General features: G+C 40.2%; 1 protein-coding gene across 1 annotated transcript in view; it reads left to right on the forward strand.

Moving 5' to 3' along the window:
* The window catches only part of DOCK2 (dedicator of cytokinesis 2), a 163,414-nt gene that overhangs the window by 102,113 nt on the left and 37,802 nt on the right, over positions 1-23,499 (forward strand). Inside the window, exons 29-30 of the mRNA XM_054642643.2 lie at positions 775-869; positions 14,991-15,069. Of these exons, the coding sequence (XP_054498618.2) occupies positions 775-869; positions 14,991-15,069 (174 nt within the window). The remainder of the gene's footprint in view (positions 1-774; positions 870-14,990; positions 15,070-23,499) is intronic.

Genomic DNA, 23,499 nt, shown 5'->3' on the forward strand with positions numbered 1-23,499 from the left:
AAAACAGCAGCAAAACTTATCCTCAACTATTTGAACATTCCCTCCACACTTCACACCCAGTGATCCATTTCCATTTTCACAATTGTGTCTACTCCTCGTGCAAATAACATTGTAAGTTAAATGCAATAAATGCAACAAATGCCCTATTCTTGTAGTGCATCCTTTTATTGCAATTTTTTCTGCCATAATTTAATGGTACCAGAAGGTTTCCATAGTCTTATGTGTGTCCTTTCACATTGCTGTTCCAGCTGTCAGGTAAGCCAGGGTAGTGGCAGAGGTTTGGATTATATTTACTGTTAGTCCAGGAAGGCAATATCTGCACTTGTCAAGAACTGACCACTTTCCTTCCTTCCTTAAAGTCAGATTGGTGCCATAACTGAAATTTTAAATATGGACTAAATGGAGTAAAAAATGAAAAAATCCTGTATTTTTCAAGCCTATTCCTTCTTATGCATAGACTAATTCATAAAAAATACCAAATTTTACTCAGAAGTACTACAACTTTTTCTTCCCATTCATTTATGCTTTCTATTTTCTGAAGAGCCCTGTATGATGACTTTAATGTAATGGCTTTTAGCTTCCACTTGGAATCTGAGACTGCTGTTCTACAGGACTTTGGCTCCAATCTCAGATTTACTGAGATATCACCAGGAGTTCTTCTCTTGACTTCACTGAGAGCAAAATGGAACTCCCCATCTTGGCTCCTTAATCCCACAGAAACACTTCCAAGTGTGGGTTCCACTGCCCCAGCCTGACTGCATTTTGTTGTTCCAGGACTTCTTGATGGAAACATTCATAATGTTCAAAGATCTCATTGGGAAGAACGTGTACCCCTCAGACTGGATGGCCATGAGCATGGTGCAGAACAGGTAAGGAGGGAGGAGCACACAGCTCCTGCTCTCTGGGACTCCTCTCACACCCTGCAAAACACTTTCAGTGCAGTCTAGGATTAATCATTCCAGTCTGAGGAATGCCAAGAAGGTCATCTGAAACAATCCATTAAACAGCTTCTTGTCTGTGCTTTAAGTCCACTTAAAATGGAAAGGGAAAATTGCCTGTCCACTTAAAATGGAAAGGGAAAATTACCTACATTTTTAATCTATTTGGATGTTACCTTTACTGCTGAATTTATTCTGGCTTCTTGTTTTCAAAGAAACAATTTGAGTTTAGATGCTGGATTGTGTTATGAAGTGAATGCATTTTTTAAGCAAGATTTCTGCTGGCAGTCACCTGTACTATCTTTATTTTGGTTTTGTAGAGATGGTGGTACCACTGTTTTCTAGAAGTTGCAGAGAGACAGGTCTAAGAGTTGAGTGTCAAAATTGCAAAGGTTTGAATGAACTTAGACCACAGATGCTGTTTATTGAATGTCACAGTTACACAATTCTTCCACTTATATAAAAAGAGAGGACTGAGAATACTCAATAAAGTTGGTCATCTCCTGCAAGTGCTCAGTCTTGAGGAAAAGATTTGTCAATAAAATTTACAGTTTTGTGATATCAGATTTTGATATTGGATACATTTTAATCTAGGATTTGAATGCAATTATGTTACATTAAAGGTTTTTTGGGGCTTTTTTTACTTTCTGTGATTCAAAAGTGAAGATTATGTTCCAGATGGTTCCAGTCAGGTGCCCAAACCTCTCTTTGTCACTCATGGGCCTTAATGACCATGCAGAGGGATCCCTAACCCCTCCTCTGAGGGGGCAGGTACAGATCTGCTGGTGGATGTGTAAATCCAGGTAATATTTTGTACATTCCAGGAGTTTCATCCCTCTTGGCTTTTTTGTCTGAGCCAGTCTTTGGCCTCTCAGTTAACTCTGACTCCTTGCACATTCTTATGTTGCTGCTGTTGTGATTGTAATTAGTTTTGATGTAGCAAGGGTTATTCTAAAAAAGAACAGTTTAGTACTAAACTGCCTACAATCATCTGGCACATGTCAGCACATCAAACATTTAATATGTAAAACTGGTTCTCTTGCCTAGAAAATGCTGTTGACGCCTGCATTGTGCATATCCACAAGTATAGGATTATTTTATTCTGTGGAGGTGGGAAGTGCCTGTCCTTGGTCAAAGAATGTCTTTGGGACTTGGGGCTTCACCTGGTGGTGTCTGCATTGTGTCAGGTCCTGACAGGAAAAATTGCTTTGAGGGACTGTATTTGTGTTCATGTGCCTCCTAATGACTCTGAACTCTCTGGACAAGTTGTTCTAGGCAGGTTTTGTGCTCTAAGCTTTATCCTGTGTGAAGAAATAAGTCAGCATTAAAAAAAATATTGTTTAGAAGCTATTTAATAGTTCTCTTGTAAACACATTGCTTACCTAAAATGATTTGGCACTGTTTATGCTCCTTTATTATGTTGCTGTTCTCTGGAATGCATAAGGAAATGAGTTATTGATCTTACTTTATGTCTTAATTTTATGTTATATCAACAACTGAGAGGGAGGATTTTTATCAGTCTTTATAGAATTTATAGAATTTTGGGGTTTTTTTTTCTTTGTTTGGGTTTTGGGGTGGTTTTTTTGTTTGTTTGTTTTTTTTTTTTTGAGGGAATGGTTGTTCTACAAAATAAATAGAAGACTAATTTAGTTTTCTAGATTTGTCTTGTTAACATTGTTTACCACAGACCAGAGGAGTAGCTGAGAAAGAGTCACAGGGGATCAGGCTTAGGTCTCTTATAATAACACCGAGAGAAGAAAAGACAATTAAAACCCCAACAAACCAAACACAAAAAATACCAGCACAGTGCAAGCTTTGCATTCTCTATTCCCCTGTTATAAACAGGAGCTCCATGCAGGCTTTTTACTCCCTGAGAAGGTGTTTTGCCTCGAGTCTCCCCTTTCTGCATGTGCAAAGAGCCTGGTAGGGCTGTGGGGCACACCTGTGCTGTCACCTGGGCAGTGGCAGGGTGCAGCTGGTGGCACTTGTGTCCTCAGGGAGTGCAGCACAGCCTGGCAGCCCCCTCCATGATCCCGTGTGTTTTGTGACTTGCAAGGAAAGTGGGAATTGGAGGAGCTTTGCTGTAGGAGGGACTGCAGCACAGAGATGTGAAATCTGTACATTTACAGAGAACAGAGCAGAGGGAAGAGCATCACCAGCACTGCAGGTCTGGTCCTGTTTGCTGAGCAAGACAATTCCTGTTTTATGGAAGTAAAAGCAGGCAGTGCCTGAATGATATCAGGGAGATTTCAGCTAAAAGTTTGATGTCTGGCATAGATGGGGGCACAGAATGAGAGAATGACTTCTTACAGGGTCCAGAGGAAAGGAGAATGGACACATTCTTGTCCAGGAGAAATTGTGGTGGGGGAATTGGAAGAATTGGAGTAGAAACTCAACTGACTAAACTTGCTGATCCAGCTTTGTCAGGATGGAATGATTTAAATCAAATTACTTTAAATCACTGTGATAAACAAAGTGCTCTTTGCTTCCCAAGCCTGCTCAGCCCAAAGCACTTCTGAGGGAGGCAGAGGCTGTGTGTGACAGGCAGTATTCAATGAGCAACAGAGAATTAAAATGGGGAAAGAAATAATGAAATCATTAAATACCTTTTCTTTTTCCTGTATTCCCCCCCTTCCACTAACAGCAAGATGGAAAGAACAGAACACTTTGTTATGGCATGCTAGGTAGGGCAGAACACTTTGGGAAACAGTAACATCATCATTGAGGTCATGAGGATATAATATCTGAGTTGTTTTTGTGATCCTCCATGGTGGATTTAATTAACTTTTGTTCTAATTAAAGTTGCTTACTGTGTTCTTCTTATTAGTTACTACTGCTTGTATGTGCACTTTATTCCACTCATGACACTTAGATATTGGCTATTAACTTATTAAAAGCAGTAATTCCTAAGTACATGGCATTTGTGGGGAAATGCTTGGCTGGTTTAGGCAATACCATATAGTCTGTTTATCTTCCAGCTGTTCATAATTTTAATTTAGAGAGATATAATTTCTCCCAGGAAATTCATGTACTTTATTGTCAACATGAAGTGCATGGGGAGTGAGATTTGCTGAGTAAAAGGAACAGTTAGGAGGGTTAGCAACTACAGGGAAAGTGCTCACATCCCTTCCCTTGTCCTCTGGGCTTTGAAATGGTAATTCCTCACTGGGAGTGTGAAAGAATTTGATCTTATCATAATTAGTGCCTAGGATCAGTTTGGTTGGTGTCAGGTCTGCAGTGGCTTAGTGAGCACTTTGATTGTTTGCATGTACATTTGGGTTGGGTTTTGAGCCTTGCCCACATTATTTTAAGGTATTTAGAAATAAATGGAAACAGGGTTTCACCAGCACATTTCAAGGTCAGATCCTACTCTCTGAAAAAAGTCCTGCACGATAACACTGAAGAATATTTTCTAACACCAGTAGTTTGGCTTTTTCTAAAATATGTTTTCATTACCTGTGTATCTGAGTGTTTTCAGACATCTGTCAGAGTCAAGTCTTCCCCAGTGCTTTTTAAGTCTAACTTGAAAGGTTTAGCACTGCAGGTATTTGGCAAAAGAGCAGGAATTGTTGTCAATTTTCTTTCATTATAGATACTAAAAATAGCTGCTTTCTTGCTGATGAACTGCTTTGGAGCAGCCTCCAGACGTGGCTCTCATGGAGCTCACCCTTGGAGCTCTGTTATTAATGCAGGCAAAGCTCCCTGTGCCTCCCCATGGGTGCCACCTGCAGCCCCAGGCACTCAGCATCCTCAGCCTGCCAGGGCTGGGCTCTCTCAGGGATCTGCTCTGGCCAGGCAGAAATTCCTCCTTGGTGCCCAGAGAGGGACTGCTGGGACTTCTGCTCAAGAGAGGACACCAGGAATTCCAGGCCTGGTTTTGCTGTTTTTTGTGTTTTTCTTTTCATAGATGACCAGAGAATGGCTCTGTGGCTCCTGAAAAACTTGTTTTCCACTTATGTATGCATGGTCCTGGACACAACCTTGGAATAAGTGTTCAAGGCCAGGTTAGACAGGGCTTGGAGCAACCTGCCTCAAGGAAAGGTGTCCCTGCCATGGCAGGGGGTGGAATGAAATGAGCTTTAAGGCCCCTCCAACCCAAACCAACCTGGGATTCAATGAACTCAAGCTGAAAGGGAGAAAACCCTCAAATTAATTAAAATATTTGAGCTGCTTCTCAGTCTTCCATTTATCTGTTGGTGGGAATAAAACTTAGATTTTTAAAAAACAAACAAACAAACAACTTATACCAACCCCCAAATGAATAGTTTAGGTTAGTTTTACCCTGGAAGCTGATTCATTTATGTATCTAAGGTTGGATGACAGTGTTATGGTTTATTTTGTGCAAATAAGGCAGAATTTAGAAGGCTGATCTGCTGCATACAAGTAACTCTTTTCTTTGATCTTGTTTTTCTCTGCAACTTTTGACTGATTTAAACATTTTCTTATAGAAATGCTGTTGTTTTTAGAAGGGCTTGAATTTTCAGGGGAGCAGAATACATTTATACACAGGCTTATGGCACATTGCAGAACTTTGTAATTTTAATGTAAGAAAAAATATTTTGAGCAACAAGCATAAATGTCTAACAAAAATAGAAAAGGGTAAACAACATGTGCAAAGGGTATTATAACATGTGCAAACAAATGTTACTGTTTAGTCATTGATTTAATTGTGTACAGTGATAGGATGTGTCCTTGGACAGTTTGGCTTTGTTATGAGACTAAAAATGTCCTTGTTGAAATGCAGTTTACCTGTTAATATAAAGTTCCTTTCAGAGGGAAATTTATTTTTGTTGTTGTTTCCCATGCTGAGGTATTTGGTACATAATGCCTCAGTGTTCTCAAATTTGTGTCTCCTGTCCATTTGTCATGGTTTGACACTGGCACAATGCCAGTGCCCCCATGAAAATATATTCTCCCTTGTGTCTGCTGTGAGATGTGACCAGAAATAGAGCAAAGCAGACTCCAATTTAGGAATAAAGGAAAGAACTTTATTAACTTACAATCTGAAAAAAAGAAAATACCAAACTCAGAATGAAAACCTTCCAAAAACATTCCTCCTCCCCCCCAATTTCCACCACCACATGAAATAGAACCTTAGATTCTCGTTCCAGTTCCCACCCCTCAGATAATTGACTCTCAGTCCATCACCACTCTTCAGATAATCAACTCTCATTCATCAAGGAGAGAGGAGTCCCTCTTGTGCCATGGGCTTCCCCAGGAAACACAGCTGAGCCCTCGTGTGTTCCCATGTCACTCGTGGCACCGCCCAGAGATCATTGCCATTGTGACCTCTTCCTTCCATGCCCAGGGCTCTCACCACTGCACATGCACCAGGGCTGCTTCTAGGGTTCCCCTTTTAAGGATGCTTTGCTCAGTTCCAACAAAAAGCAACAGTCTCTCTCTTTCAGGACACCTGTCCCTCCCAGATTCACCCCCTGGAGCTGAGGGGTCTCAAGAACAGAGATCTTTGTCAAACCATGACACCATTAAATCCAGCTTCTGTTTCCTCACTGTCTTTGTCAGTCTGTACAAAAGTCAATGTCTGTGATCAGGGAAATGACATTAAACAGTCCTGGGGCAGGGGTGATGCAGGTGAGAGCAGAGGCAGTAGTTTTGCTTTCCCTGTGGGCTGTGCTTTGCTCCCATGGAGAATTTCCTTTCCAGCTGGGGCTGATCCCTCTGTGCTCTGCTGGCAGCTCCCAGCCTGGCACAGAGTCACTGCCACCTGCCTGTGCCAATGTCACCCTGCCTTGCCATCACCTGCATGCTCCTAGCACAAAGATGCTTATTCTGCACCAGCTCTGTGTGTTGCTGGTTGTTCTCTGTGCCCTGGAATTATCTGCTTACCAGGTATTCAACACTTCATTACCTGCTGCTGCAGCAGATCCTCTGCTCAGCAAGGGCAGCACCTGCCCTGGTGGTCATGGAACAGAGTGGGTGCCTGGTGGCTTTAACTGCAGTCATTTATTTAATCTTTTATCTGAATGCAGAGAGAAAATGTGCAGGGAGATGTCCCATTCCCCCTCCCAGTGCAGAGTGTCTCATCTTTCCTGATATCAGCTGCTGGGATGCTCACACCCCCAGACTAAGAGCTCTCTGAGCTAAAAGAAAAGTCCTCAGTGGAGAGAATAATTCAACACAAAAAAAAAAACCCCAAAAACCAAAAAAAAAAAAAACCCAATCAACCAAACAAAAAAAATATAATCATTATATATTATATAATAATATATAATAATGATTATATATACATAACATATAATATATATTTTTTATATATTTTTAATACATATATATCTTGGTTATTTGATGTTCTCAGGAAGTCAGTGAAATAAATTGTTACTTTCCTAGATACAGTTTCCACTTGCAGATAGAAACCCCTATTCCCTTTGCTATGTGGCCTGTTATAAAAGATTTTCAAGTACTTTAATTTTAATAAAACATCTGGGGATTAAGACAACGAGGAGTATTTTGCCCTCTGTAGAATATATGTGCAAATGAGTAAAAGACATTGAAGAGATTACCCACACAAACTGTTCTTTGTCACTACAGAAAAGACTAAAAATTCAATACTCATAATTTTCATTAGTTGTAAGTGCAATTGAGCAATCCTTCTGTGTTCCCCATTCTGAGTAACTTTGACCAGAATTCATCTAATTAGAGATTTTCAGGAAATAAAATATATGCAATTTCCTTGTATTTAACATTATTTTGAAGAGTTAATTTTCTTTTTTTTTTTTTACCAGAAGCATCACAAAATAACCCTGCTGGTGTATTATGCATTTGCTGCATAATCATCTCTTTTAAAATTCATAGTCTGCTGGTTCAATGCAACAAAAATCAGTGGAAAAACTGAGAAGTAATTTTGCAATATCAACTCAAACTTCTTTCAAAAGTGAAGGCTGTGGGTGTTAATTACTGTGTGACATCCTGACACAACCATGTTAAGACATTGCATTCATCTTTAAGAACAGGGTTTCAGCTTTGTGTCTGATTCCCGTTCTTGATTAGCACTAAAGACAGCATGCGATTGTTAATTTTTTCATTAATTCAGAATATTTCTACTATGCAAAAAATTGTCTGGAATGCACAGAAAAGCAGAGGAGACAGAAGTGAGAAGGAAGTCACAATATAAGCAAAGTTAGTGAAAGTAATGAAGTACTGAGAGCTCTCAAGCTGATTTACTTTTAGCCCATTCTGGCAGCTCCTTGTACACTTCATTTTCAAGCCATGAAGTTCCTTAAAGCATTCAAAACATCCCATTTCCAGGAGTTTGGCATAAAATGTTCACCTAATATGCAGACTTGAAAATCTATTTTGGCTCCTAAATGAGAGCTACACAGTGTTTAAAGCAAGTTTTGGGTAGATGCTGAAGGAAAAGCCACATCCAAAGAGCCTGTTGAAGGCCCTGACATGGAAACTTGGCTTTTCTGGCACAAAACCACTGCACACTCATGACTTCCTCTGGGAGTTCATTGTGCTGCTGTCACAGTAACTCTGACACATTACAGCATGCAGTATTCTGGATGCTTGGCATAGCTGTTTAATGCACCTTTTCAAATAATGCTAATAAGGAAACCCACGATGTATAATTGAGACAAGCCCCAATATTATCATTGAGACAGGAGCAGCTGGGGCACAGCCATTTTGAAGCTGTTGCTGTCTGACCATGTTGTTTAGTTACACTCTGGGTGTACATTGGAAAAGAATTTAGGAATATGGCAGTTGCTCTAACATTAGAATTCAATATGAATGATTCAAGAAATTATTCTTCAGTCTGTAGTGAAGCTGAGTTGACACAAGGGAGAAATATGATGAAATTATTCTCCTTTCTTTGAGCCACTGGCCATATTTTTTCTTGGAAGTGGATTTCTTCCCAAGTGTTGCCATTATTGTGCTCTTCATAATTAGGTTTCATGTAGCCACAAGGTTTTTAAATGTCCTTTCCATCCTGCATTACCCTTCATTTCTAAATTAACTATTGCTAAGTTATTAGGAGATCATTCTGCTGTTGCTTTGTGAGGATTTTTGTTATTCCACCTGTAGTACCTGTGTGGTTTATTCTCTCCTGTCACACTGATTGCTTGTCTGGTCTCTCTTCTGTGTATTTTGTACCTCCCAGATTTAGTTAATAGTTGCCATTCACTGTTCCAGTCCTTGACAATGACCAGCATTGGGGTTTGACCCCCACTGAATCTTCTCATTCTGTAATGTGCCTTCTTCTGCACACAGCAAGGCAGAGAAAAGGTGGCAGAAGCCCATGGGAGAATCATTTGACTTTAGCTGCTTTTCCCTGGTGTTTCCCTTATGTTAAAATACCCATCAGGTGTCTTCTGCATGACATTTTAGGAGGATGATAGTAAGTTGATATAAATTATGGATGAGTATTATTTTCCTCTGCTATTCCCTGCTCCACATTTCACAGAACTGGCATAATGGCCAAACTTTTTCTATCCAAACTCAGGAAAGATCTTTAAAAATAATAGTCAGTACATCCTCCAGGGTTTGCAAGAACTTCCCTCATATTCCTCCTCTGTTCAGGTAGAGGATTCACTGATGAAAATCCTGAATGATCAGTTTTGGGGATTAAAAACCACTGAAGTTAGTATAACTCCTGGCTTGAATTTTGGACCAAACTCTCTGAAGGAAAAGCACTTTGGGTTTGTGGGAAGAAGTTCTGAATTTTAAAGACTATCCATGTCTTCACTGTCTTTCAGGTGTGACTGAAAAAACCCCATTGCCATCATTTCAAATTTTTCTTCGAAAAAGTTTTCACAACACAGGAAATAGGCTCTCTTGAACTTTATTTTTCTGTGTCTGATTATCCAGTAGAAGTTAGTACTTGATTCATTTTTTGCACCTGTCATTCCATCAGTGCAGTCACAGTGAGGAGCCACAGCAAGCAGGAGCTGGAGCTGATGCTCATCAATTCCTGAGTGAATTCATTCAGCCTCCACCTCAGGATCTGGGTTACTCAGCTCAGAGCTGAGGCAGTGAACTTCCACATTTTAGAGGCATGTGAACCTGAAAAGACATTGAAGAGCATCTCACTGCTTTAAAAGAATTCTTCTGAAGAGTCTGAGGAAAGGGCTGTTCATTATTTTGGAAATGTTTCTGTGCTGGATCTGATTTATGCACCTTTCCCAAAGTGATGTTGTGGACCCAGAAATGTTCTTTCTTTGGAAAAAGGTGCAGAAAAAGGCCAGATTTTGCAAAGTCACCTAAGAACAGTCAATGCGAATTTAAGGTTTTGTTTGTTTGGGGGTTTTGGACAGTTGGTTTCTTTGTTGATTTGTTTATTTATTTGTTTGTTTTATTAAATCCTCTCTTTTTTATGTTGCTACAATTCTAACTAGCTTGCTAAAAATACCTTGGGGTTGCAGATCTGAATTTTAGGTTTATTGCCTATTTACACTTCAAAAGCAAGGACAACATGCAGACTTATTTTACTGTTAGACAAAATCATCATCTTCTGAGGAACAGCCTTGAAATCCTATTTTGATTGATATGTTGCTTATGAATACAGAATTCTTTCCTTGGACCATCTAAATCCCCCTGTTTTATTTTGAGGGAGAATCAGCTTAAAATCAAATTTTGATCTTAGAGTGACATGAATTTTCAGCTTTTTCTATCTTAAATTATTTCTCTGTGTTACTTAAGGTACTGTTCTCCCCTGTTTAGAACAGACACCTAAGTGTGTGAAACTGGCTACAACTGCACAGGTTTCTATTCTTTGGGCTCTCTTTCCAGCCAAAAGTTTTAACAAATATCTCTGACAATACAATAAAGTAAAGCAGAAGCAGCAGGAAATTGAGAGAGAGGGAGGAAACAGGAGCAGTTGAACCATGACAATTTTGTTGCTGTCCTAAGCCAAAACCCTGCATTTTTATTCCCAGATTTAGCCCAGAGACTTTGGACTTTGAAGATCTTCCATAAATCTTCAGGCCCAAGAGTTTTATATGAGCTGTACATTAGAAGCATCAATCCTCATAAACTCAGGAAATATCATTGAAGTTATTGTGGGTAAAGGGATTTCAGCACTTTTAGATCACAATTATTTAAACTGATGAGAAATTAATTCTGTTGTGACTGTAGAAAATTTATCGTTTCATTAAAATTAATTGAAAATGTGAGTTTAATTTATGTCTTTAAAACTTAGTGTTTGAAATTATATTTTCTCCTTCTTTCATCAAAATCTCACACTATTTTACAAGTACCTGTTTGTTTCCATGCTTGTGGCTACTGAATTAATGCCCCTTTTTGGTGAAAGTGGAGACTGAGGCAGGACAGTGAAATCACTGAGGCATTGGCAGGAGGCAGGAATAGCATTCAAACCTTCTGCCTAAGTGACTCCCAGTGACAGGAATAGATCCACCCTTTAGGCAAAACACAAATGAATGAAATTATTTGCAACTTGACAGCCTGGAAATATTGCATGCTCCTTGAAAATGTGTCCTTCCTGTCTGTCAGATAAAAATATTTGTGAGAGTGAAAGGGATATTTACAGAAGACAGCCTACATATAATGATATTGTATAGAAACCAGTAAATATTTTTAATATTTTCCATGATTTCTACTTGACATTAAATACCTCACTATTTCTTCGGTGTCCTTGAGGTTTATCTACATGTCTAAAAGAAAAACCTAATAAAGCTCTTGACAAAAATTTTTATTATACCCAGTAATATGTCCATGCTAGGAAATAGATTTCCACTAATAAATTTCATGTGTGTTTAAGGTATGATTATTTCTACTCTATCTCGCATGATATTTCTGTTTAAAGAGTAAAGTACTGAAAAATGTGGGATTTTTTTTTTTATTGCAAGAGAAGTTATTAGCACCAGATTATACCAGAGTCTGACTAAACTGGATATTTAGGTGATGTGTTTTGCCATGGTGTTGGAGCACTGTGGAAATGCAGAGAATTTAGGAATTAAAAAAGCCTCAGAAATGGAAGATACCCCTCCTGCTCCAGCCAAAAACTCTGAGTGAAGGGAAATGCTCTCCCTGAGCAGCTGGAGCTCAAAAACTTGCTTATGTGAGTTGGCAAGAAATAAACTTTGTAAATCCAAGGGTCTAGAGCAATACAGAGCCACAGAAAACTGAACACTGAAAAGGCCTTGACCTAAAATTCCTGTTCAGTAGAAGAATAATGATGATGATGAAACAGAATAACCTGTCTTGATTCTGCCAAGATGTGTGGGGTTTTGTGCTGCCTAAAATAAATTACTCTTCTAGAATCACCTTTTTTTGCAGCATCTTAAACTGTTAGTGTCAAGTATCAGGCAGCTTGGAGGAGATAAATGTCCCCAGGTGAGTGGAGCTTTAGGGAAGAATGTGTTTATTTGCTTGTGGGCAGTGTGGGACACTATGGCAGTCATATTTTCTGAAAAATCCCTTTAGCCAGGATTGTTCTCCTGGGAAGCCTCAGAGATAAAGGAAAGCAAGAATTATCTCATTTGCTTCTCCTGTGTTTTGCTGCTTTGGGGAACGTGTTTGGAGATGGTTTCCCCACAGGTGATTGTTTCATTGGTTTCTGCTGTGAATTGTTTTGACTCATTGGCCAATCAGGGCCAAGCTGTGCTGGGACTCTGGAAAGAGTCAGTTTTCATTATTATCTTGTTAGCCTTCTGTAAGTATCCTTTCTGTATTCTTTAGGAGAGTTTAGTTTAGTATCTTTAATATCATATAGTATCATAAAATAATAAATTAGCATTCTGAGAACATGGATTCAGATTCATTCCTTCTTCCATCTGGGGGCAACCCAAATCCAATAGGACAGCTCCCAGCAGGAATTTAGGAGTTGGTCACATAAAGGTGGCAGAGCTTGGGAGGTGGCACTGGGGGCACAGGGCAGCCCTGGGAGTGAGCACAAGATGTTCAGCAGAGCAGTGACAGCCTGCAAGGGCAGCCCTGAGCAAAATTAGATTTCTGGAACTGGAGGAGATTTGATGCCACTTGGCTTGTCACAAATCAGCCCCTTAATTCAGCTGGCAAGATTAGCTGAGCCAGTCTGGAGGATGGATCAGAGGATGCCCTGGACCATGGGGAGGAAGCTCAGCTGAGTGTGTGGGGTGATGTGGGGGTGGCACAGCACCACCAGAAATCTGCTCCCTCCCCCTGCCACTGCTCCTGCAGTGTCCCTCTGGTCACCTTTACAAAAAGGACTTGGCAGGATGTGAGAAACTGCATAATTACTGAATTTCCTTGGTCCCATCAGCAATGCAGGAGAATGCTACACAGATGGAGAGAAATTCTTCTGTAGGTTTTCACAAAGAACATTTTCCTCCTGGAGAACCCCACCCCAAGAGAGGATCTCACTCTAGCCACTCACTGCTCCAATGAAGCAGGGAGCTCCTGTGTTGCTCTGTGGTTATGTGGGATTCCCTGTTGTAAGCTTGCCAAAAGCTGAACTTCTGCTTTACCTCCCTCATTAAGAAACTGAACTTAGACCTTCTAATTTATCTCTTTTTTTGTGATGAGACTAAAACTCCTTTCCCTGTTTCTCCAGTGGCTCACAGAGGCTGCCAGGGGAGCAGAGTGACAGCAGAGCTTGTTTGCTGTGTTCTACCAGCCCCCAGTGACCAATGGCATTTAATGGTGTTCCCTTCAGTTTAGTTTTGATGTGTCTGATCACTTCTGAGCCAGTGTAAAATCCAGGCATTTGCAGCACCCTGCACCAATGAGCTGCAGAGTTAACACAGAACCTGGGTTTATTTTGGATGCACACCTGGTTGTGTTCAGGGCTCTCTGAGGCTTCTCTGTGAGCTCTCAGTCTCTCATCTCCACATTACTTTGGATTTTATAAATCCTGTCAGCTCCCTCCTGTGTCCCACTGCCCCTGACTGAGGGTCATTTCTGTGTCACAATTATTTGCATGTTTTCTTCTCTCTTCTTTCTTTTTCTATTTGTTTATCCTTTTGAGATGGGACACCAAAAACACCACAGAGAACCCAGCACGAGGACACAGCATTCCTTGGACAGTAACACATGGATAGCCTGTGGTTTCTTAATCTTTTGCTGATAATCCTAATTATTGAATTATTGCTTTCTCTGATGTTGCTAATCACTGAAATGATGGGGATTTCTGGACCTGGCTGTTGTAATATTAGATTTTTTCCTGACTGGGAGTATCTAGTTGACAGCCAATCATTATATTTGAACAGTTAGGATTGGTTTTTCCTTGTGTTCACTGTTCTGTTTGCCCTTACAGTGTTTTCCATAGAAATATTTCCACTTATTAGCATTAAATATTGCCTATGAAGCAGAGGCAAATGATCACTTTCAGTCAATTTCCAATTTTGAAAACAACTGAATTATTAAAATAAACTTTATAAATATTTAAAGATACAATTGATTTTTGTTTTACAAATGTCCAGTGCTGGGAAGTCAGAAATTAGTTTTACAAAAATGATTTAATCATGCTGCATTAATCAAGAGCTTAAATAGGTGCTGCTTTTCAGGCTGGAGGGGTAATGTTCATGCTCTTACTCTTGGAAGATGTAACTGTGTAGTATTTTGAATGTGTATTTTCACTGTTTGGAATGGTTTTATCATCCACCTGGGGAGGAAGGTGGGCAGAGGTGTTGTCCTGCCCTCCCCAGCTGTAAGAGAACTGAGAAGCTGCACTTTATTTCTTTGAGGTGCAGCTCCTAAGCAATGATGTGAGCACAGGAGCTGTTTCAGCTGTCAGACCCCGAGAGGAGGTGATGCCACCCTTGTGAGGCCCCTGGCTTTGGCACAAGGTGACACTGGATTTGAAAGAACTGCTCTGTTTTCTCAGGAGTGCAGCAGAGTGTGCAGCAGGGGAAACAAAATTCTATTGTCTGACTTTTCCAGCAGAGGTGGAGAAAGCTTTTTGACAATTGTATAATTATTTAATGGGCAGCACTTTAAATCCTGTGCCACTGTCCAGATTGTCACCTGCTGTGCTCGTGTGTGATGCTTTCAGTGTGTCCAGTGCCAAATGTGCTGCCACCAGTACCACACGCAGTGGCTATGGATTGCCAGAGGTTACATTCATTTATCTGAATCACTGCTTTTTTGGTTTTTCAGAGTCTTCTTGAGAGCCATCAACAAATTTGCAGAGACAATGAACCAGAAATTTTTGGAGAACATGAATTTTGAAGTCCAAGTAAGTATTTAGTATTTTAGTTTTTGAGCCAAAGCAGAGTGTGCACATCTCCAGAGCCCTTCCTGGTGCTGTGCCAGTATCAGTTTCAGACTGATATTTACACTTTCACACAGGCTGTGGATTTGGGTGGGGCAGGATTGGACCATCTTCCATGACATCAGAGCTGGGCTTTGATTATTTATGATAAGGCACCCAAGCAGGGTATTTTCTTCTGTAACTCTGCTCAGGACTGGCAAGCAGAAAACTCTTTTTTTTTCTTAGTTAGCCAAGTGAATTCAGAAAGTCAATCTCAGATGTAACACATGGAGTCTTTACAATGTCAGTGCTAGGGATGTGGGACAGAAAGAGCTTAACTTTGCTGATTCCTAGAGTATTTAACACTTAGAATTTAGTTTTGACTTCTAGTCTTCTCTGACAAGTCTATCTTCACCTATTTGTTTGTATTAGTTCTTTCTGCAATCATTATTAATTAGGGTTAGTTGGGTTTTTTTGTTTGTTCAATATCATTCTGTGCAACTGAACTCTTTCACTATGCATTTTACCATGTTTGGCTTCCTTCAGATAAAAATGAAAATATCTATAGTTTTCACATTCATTAAATTGGTATTAAAATGCAAATACACTTTTAGATTGAGGATTTGTTACTAAGTGCTGTGTGATCATGGTGTGTGAAGTTATTCTGTTTCACCCTTTATGTAAAGTTCAGAACTTTATATTTCATGGTTCATCTCACAGCTTTCAATCTGTTTTAAATGATTCCACTTGTGCTAAAAACTGTTTGGGAATTGGTCTCTTGGTCCTCAACACAAAACCCCTTGGTCCCAAAGAGCTGCAGAGGAGCCACAGAAGTGGTTATACAGGAAGAGTTGGAAAGACAGTACTGAAAAGAAAGGTGAAAGATTCACACTCAGTTACAGTTACATTTCCACGTAGGAAATGTAGAGGTTTTCCCTGCTTTATTTAATTAAAAATGTTTTACCTTCAAAAGGTGTGATTATAGAAATGTATATCTGTATGATATTAATTATGATTTTTGAATCACAACGAAAGATGTTTCTTCCAACAAACTTAAAATACATTTTTTTAGTAAATAGCCCTGTTGGAAACTCTCTTAACATATTTGTGATAGAATCTGTCCTGGGCTCTATCAGTTTATTAACAAGCAGTTTATAACCTATTGTTTCTGTAGTACTTGATCAATTTTACTGCATGATGTGTCAGTAATTTTTAAAAGCAGATAACAAAGGCCTGAAGGACATCACCAAGTGCAGGGTACCAAAATCACACAGACAATAAAGACTGGATCTGTCAAAGCTTTATTAAGGTGTACACTTTTTTCAAAGTGAAAGCAGCAGTTTGATCTGGAGCCTTTATTTCAGCTCTTTCCTGTGGCAATTCTGTGCCTCCCAAAGTGTTATCAAACAACCAGGGATGTTGTGGTTCAACACTGCACCTTGTAGTTCAAGGGGATGCATGAATGCTCTTTTATTCATGACTTGTCAAATATCTGGAGGCTCTGAGGAAGGTAAACAATGTTACAATAAATAAGTGGTGCCCTGTAAAGAATTGTAATACTCTTCATGAGAGACTTTAAAGTACAAATCAAGGTGTTACCTTCCTTTTCTTTCATGAATAAAAGCTCTGCAAACCTTCTAAGAGTTCCTTAAATATACTAATTCAAAAAGTTGCTACTGGACTAAAAAAGGTCTGAATAGTGCAAAGCACATGGTCTAATATCCTTAATTATAAATTTAAATTTGATTTCCCACAGTATTTTTTTTGTATTAATACATCTTGGCTGCAAGAAAACCTGAGCAGTGGTTAACTCAAAGTAAATGAGAAATTAATGTACTTTATAAAATAGTTCACCTTACAGTACAGCTACTATGTAGCTGTATTTCTATTTTTATTGACATTACTGTAAAAATAGAAACAAAGAAACTTGCTTTCTCTATTTTGCTAGAAAATTTGGAAGAATGTAACTTTGATGTTTGCTAAGAGATCCCCATCTCAGGCAGTCCCACACATCCCAACCCTCAGGTGGGTTTGGGGCAGGACTCTGAGCCCACTGCAGGAGGAGCTGAGTGGGCTGGGGAAAATGGAGTTGCAAATCAGTCAGAGTGTTATTTAAAATAAAAATATGCTTTGTTTACACCTTTGTAAACAAGTGAATGCTTTTACTGTTTGCAGGATGGTGTTCTCAGATCAGATTATTAAGAGTTGGAGCAAAGTCTTAATTAAAAGGAAAATTTGAAAAGCTGTTTAAAGCACAGGGAAACAGATCTGAGGACTTTCACTTGGCTGGGTGGTTGCATGGCAATAAATAGTAGACAGCCAAAGCAAACAAAGCAAGTCAGCTGTGAAGCAGTTGAGCATCTAAGAAAGTGTGATTTAAATCCAGAGAGATGCAAAGAAGAAAATTTTTGCTACTCTAGGTGAGCTTGTTAAATGGAGGAAAAAAAAAAAAGGTTCCTGGCCTCTTTCTTGTTTGCAAAGTAAATTGCTTTTTTCATTTATTATGTGATTCAGATAGGAGGGAAAAAGGTGTTACCATTTAGGGACTGGGAAAGGATGTGCTCTGCCTGATCAAAGTGGGTCCAGTCCTTCAGTTTAGAGCTCAGCATTGCCTTAAAGCCAGAGGTTCAGTGCTGAGGCTGTTGGATAGAGAGAACAACCCCAAAGCCCTGCCTAGCACAGAGTGAAGGGCTGTTAAATTTCCTGCCTCAGCACAGTTATCCCTCAGATCCACCCTCCCATTTTGGAGGGAGCCCTTCCCCAGCCCCAGAGCTCTGACACTGAGGTTGTCATTGCACTGGGCAGGCAGCAAGGGCCACAATGGGCCTTTGGCTTGGGGATCTTTGGGTTTGGAGGTAAAAAAATCAGCTGATATCTGAGGGTTTTGTGCCTGCTGGGTGGGGGGGATTCTCCTTGGTTTGGGTTTTTTTCTGGGTTTGCACACAGAGTGCAAAAGGAGTGGATTCATTACATCAGTGGCACTCAGAGGTCGTGTCCTACAGAGATTCTCCAGTGTCAGCATGCAGCAAAACCTAACACAACAAAACCAGGTCTGCCTGGAGGGCTTCTGTTATGGAATATTTACTGTTGTGCTGATAAAACAAAGCTGTTAGCTCTAGAGGAAGTCATTTTACAGGAGAGAATAGAGTGAAATTTCATTAAGTGATTGACCAAAAATAAACCATGAAGTAGGAGTGAAGGAGAGCTCCCAATATTCATGGTGCCTACAGTACAAACAGGGACAGAGTCTTGCATAATGCATGACTCTGCATTCTTCAGTACTGAACATAAACTGGAACATGAGGATTTAATGGACAGAAATCTGGAATTTCAGCAGGAATTATTGGAGTAGGTAAAAGCCCTCAATATTTAGCAGTTTCTATTCTATTCATGTCCCTGGATTTGAAACAAGTTATTTTCTTGTATTTATGTTAGCTATAAAGAGGTTATGTTAAATATTGAAACAGGTTATCTAGAAAGGCAGGGAATATTTTCTCACTCCAGGATTCTGAGGAATTAATTCAGCTGATGACCTGTCTGAAGGATTTTAGCAGCTCCTGCCTTCACAGCTGGAGCAGCTGAACTGGCAGGTGTCCCTCCAGGTACAGAAGAGCTTGTAAGAGCTTGTAAGGACAAGTCTGAGGGCTTGCAACTGTGGAAATTATTCTAGCTTAAGACCCTGTATTCATGTCTTGGTTTGAAAAGACAGGTCCCTGTTAAGGAAGGCAGGAGCCTCCCTTGAAATGGAAAATGTAACCCCCCTCCTTCACAATTGCTGTAATTTTGAAATTAAGGGGCTCTCAGGCAAAGATATAGGATCGGGAATAACAGTTCTTTAATAGGGAAGAAAATAAAAAATAAAATAAACAATGCAGTAATACAAACTACCAAAGTCAGAAGATGCCCTGTCCCCTGTGTGTCAGGGAGGTGGCACAGCCCCATCCCATGGGGGCTCAGCCCTCCTGCAGTGCCAGCTGTGGCTCTGCTGGAGCAGGGATCCTGCACAAGGGGGGAGTTTTCCTCTGCAGCTCCAGGGCTGCTGCAGATGGGCCTGGGCTCCCTCTGGCAATGCAGGGCAGCAGAAGCTGCTCCTCTGGCAATGCACTGGGCAGAGGCTGCTGTGCTATCCCAAACCTCAGATTGGACCCAGGTAGGAATGCTTGGCTCCTCCCCTGGGCAATGCAGCATCTCCCCATGGGATGATGGAATTGGATCAGCCCTGCAGGGACACTCAGTGGCCATGGACAGCAGAGATCTCCTGCAGGGAGGATGGGCTGGGGGAGAGATAAAGAAAAAACTGCCCATGGACAGCAGAGAACTGCCCCACCCCTAACAGATAGGAATAGAATCCACACCCCCATTTCCAACCTAAGACAATTCAGGATGACCCTATGGAGAGAATAGAAGGAGATATATTGATTGCATACAGGAAAAAAAGGCAAGCAGTTCTGAGGTTAGACTTTCCCCTGAAGACCATGACACTCAATGTCTTATTGCTCATTTGACTTCTTTGTTGCATTTCATGGCAACAAAAAAGTCTGATCAGTGTGATTGCAAATTGCTTATTTTTCTCTTTTCCATCTTTTTGTTTGTTTGCTCCCAATATTATTATAATATTCCCCAGGATTCTCTTAGTTGATTGCAGAGCTGTCTCAGGCAGTGCCTGCACACTGGTGACCCCAGCCAGAACCACATTATGCAGTTTTATAAGGATTTGTTGTGGGCTGCCTTTGATGTTTCCTTTCCTCTGGAGATGGGGAGTGCTGGTGGTGTAGGGCTCACTATTGGCTTCTCCTGGGAAAGACAAAGGAAATTCAGCCATTGGCATAACATCCAGTCTTAAAAGATGTTGGAATGTTGGGATTTCTGCTGGTTTGTATCAAGTAACAGCTCTTCAGGGATTTGCCAGTTTCAAATGTGAAGATTGGACACCATGTCCAGACCACTGCTTTGCAGCTGGGCATTTGCAGGGCAGCAGAACAGCTACACCATCAAAAGGTGTAAATTCTGGATTTGGGGTGCAGGAGTTGAGATGGGCCCTTCAGAAAAGGCTTAACAAAGAAACAAAAATCTTAAAAATTGTGAAATCTATTTTTGAAAAAGCGTTCTCTGAAGGTCACCCTGGTGTCTTTGTTTTAATTGTAACAAAAACTGTGTGATTTTCTGAACTTATGCAACACATTCATGGTGTCCTCAACAGCTGCCTGAGAGGATGCCATCTGTGGTAAATAGGACAATTCCAGGACATTTTTGTTTCTGCTGGCAGCTGATGTCATTGCAAGGTGTTCCCCTGGCCAGGACAGAGCATTTTCACTCTGCTGTCCCTGTCACCTCCTGGCTCCATCACCTTTTGTCACTGACATATTTTCTGAAAAATCCCTTTGCCAGGATTTTTCTCCTGAGGAGCTGAGAGGCCTCAGAAACAAAATGTAAACAATGATTATCTGATTGCTTGGAATGTGGTTTGGAGGTTGCTTTAACAACAGGTGCATCTTTGATTGGTTCCATGTGGATTGTTTTTACTTGATGACCAATCATGGTCCAGATGTGTCAGACTCTCTGGTCAGTTACAAGATTTTATTATTGGTTCTTTGCTAGCCTTCTGATGTCTCTTTTCTCTTTCTTTAGTATAGTTTTAGTATATCATTTTCATATATAATAATAACATAACATAACATAATATAATATAATATAATATAATATAATATAATATAATATAATATAATATAATATAATATAATATAATATATATAATATATTAGCCTTGTGAGAACTTGGAGTCAAGATTCTCATCTCTTCCCTCATCCTGGGGACTCTCAAACACCATCACAACCTTTGGTTTGGAGTCTTGCCCTGCCCAGGAGGGGTTTCCATACAGGAGGGAACACACCTGCCCTGTGACCATCCCACCCTTGGTGCCACTGGATTCCTGGGTGGCTTTTGAGCCATTCCCTTGGGAATGTTCCTGCTTGGAGATGGCAGGGTCTGACATCCTGGGGCAGAGCAGGGTGACCAAACCCAACCCATTTTGTTGTGCTCGCACATCTGCTGTAGAGCCTGTGCTCTGGAAATGCAGTTATTGATTCCTGCTCCTCCCTCCCTCCCTCCATTAGCACTACATTCACAGGGCATTAGAAAGGATTGTAATTCTATATCCGTGCTGGTAGAGTGATTGTAATTCATATATTAATCACCTATGCTACAGAATTCTATTATAAAAGGCATAATCCAAAATCTAATGTCAGTCTGATTTGAAAGAAAATGCTTATTTTTGTGTTTTCCTACCCTTCTTGCATGAGCTATGCTCCATTAATAACTCAGCAGTAATGAAATGTATTTCAACAAACACAACTCACAAACAGAATTGTGCAGCTTATTTTTTATGTTAAAATCTTTTAGAAACCCCAAGATCAAAACCCTCAGAGAATTACAAATACACAGGAGAAAAATGCACACTGCAAAAATCTAAGTATGACAGTGACAGACATTGCAGAAACAGTGAAGAGGTTAATAGGGAAAGAAACCATTGGGAAATTTAGCTAGAATTAACTATACTGAAAATATGAAAGTGTTGTATTTTTATATGTTATATATCATACTCTGCATTTGCAAATTATCAAATTACAGAGTTTGAAGTTCATATTTGATCCTTCCACCAGCAAATATCAGCTTTCAGAGGTGTGTGAAGGAGGAGGCTGCAGCCTTTACTCCTGGATGATTTTTTAGGATAACTAACAAATCTCTTCTTCGTGAGATGGCTGGAAATTTCCTGCTAAATTAATTCCACCTTTTCCAATTCGACAGATGTCCAAAACACCTTGGAATGTTATTATGGGGCTAAGAGAAAACAAAACGTGTCTCATAAGAATAATTTTGGCATTTTAGAAATCTGTTTCCATATTGTTTTACTTCAGAGAGAGACTACTTTATCTCATAGAGTTTTAAAGTTAGTTTTGGTGCTTAAATCCTGTGAGCTCGTAATTTGAATATGCAATTGAAAGGAAAAGGAATCCATTTTTCAGCCATTTTGGGGTACTCTGGGGATGGAAGGAAAAGTTTTATATAAATAAGGAGATTGAGTCTGTGGGGTGTGCCTCTGACAAAGGTGGCACTGATTTGGAGCTATTAAATGAAATAAGAGGCCATTTGGAAATAAGCCTTCATTTTCTGCCCCACAATCTAGAACAATTTGAGGAATTTTCCATTTCACTGCTATAATTGACACATACAGAGTGTGCTCCCTGCACATCAATAAACACAACTTCTCAAGGGGCTGAGAACTCCACACTGGCCAAAATAACCTCTTAAAATATTTGGTGAGAGAGTAAAACAGGGCATAAACAACATTTGTGCTGCTGAGCCAGGCTGTGCATTGGCTGCAGGGCTGGGCTGCTGTGTGCAGGGCAGCAGCTCTGCTGGGCACAGCCTCCAAGGGAGGGAGAAATCCACAGCAGAATCATCCTCAAATTACAGAGGACACCTGAGAATTTTATTTATTATGGGAAATGTCTGTGGTTCTGGGTGTGGCATCTGGTTTTCCTGGTTATTTGCACACTGGAGTTTTCCAGGCTACAAAGGGTAGAGGCCACTAAAGTTTTTGATGGAATAATTTGTTTTCAGGCTGTTTGTGTGGGTTCCCAACCCAGGCTTGTACTGCACCACACAAAATGAAGATCTCTGTCCCGTGTTTTGTTCCATCCTTTGAACCACCACTGAATGCATTCCCCATTGCCTTTTGCTCTCTCACTGAGCCCTACTGCTGCTTTTAGCTACAGCTGCATTTTTAAGTGTTTAAAGCTGCTGCTGACTGCCTAAAAGCTTCTGAAAATTGTATTTCCTTCCTTAAATTTGGGTTTCCTAGGGAAGTTTCTATTTTCCCTTTCTAGTGTGAGAAGTGCTTGTTTTTAATTGTCTGTAGAACGAATAGTTTGCTTTCAGGAATGAAGGGTTGTGCACTGTAAGCACAGAGACTTTTTGTCTACTTCAAGTACAGACTCAGTACTATCAGCTGTTATTTAGGGATGTATTTTGTCCTTCTTTCATGTGGAGAGCTCTTCACAAATTACACTGGAATTTCATAGAAATGCTAGTTGAATTAGATCTGAAAAGGAGGCAGGAGATGCCTTTTGAAGTGGTGCTCAAATGCAGTGTAACCACATAGGTGCCTTAGCTCCAGTTTGCTAAGCTCCACCAGCATGTAACATGTTCCCCCAATCCTGCTTTGGTTCAGGGTTTAATGTTGTTGGCCAATGAATATCATTTGAATCTTTTTTTTAGCAATATTTATTCAGCTGCTCTGTTATTAAGAGCAAATGTGTAGTAGTGGTTATTAAAATTCATCTTTCTTGCTTTTCTGCTAATTGCATAGTACTAATGATGTACATCTCTGCATAATATAAAAATATCATATTGCTT

This window comes from Agelaius phoeniceus, chromosome 15, assembly GCF_051311805.1.
Source record: "Agelaius phoeniceus isolate bAgePho1 chromosome 15, bAgePho1.hap1, whole genome shotgun sequence".
Lineage (NCBI taxonomy): Eukaryota > Metazoa > Chordata > Aves > Passeriformes > Icteridae > Agelaius > Agelaius phoeniceus.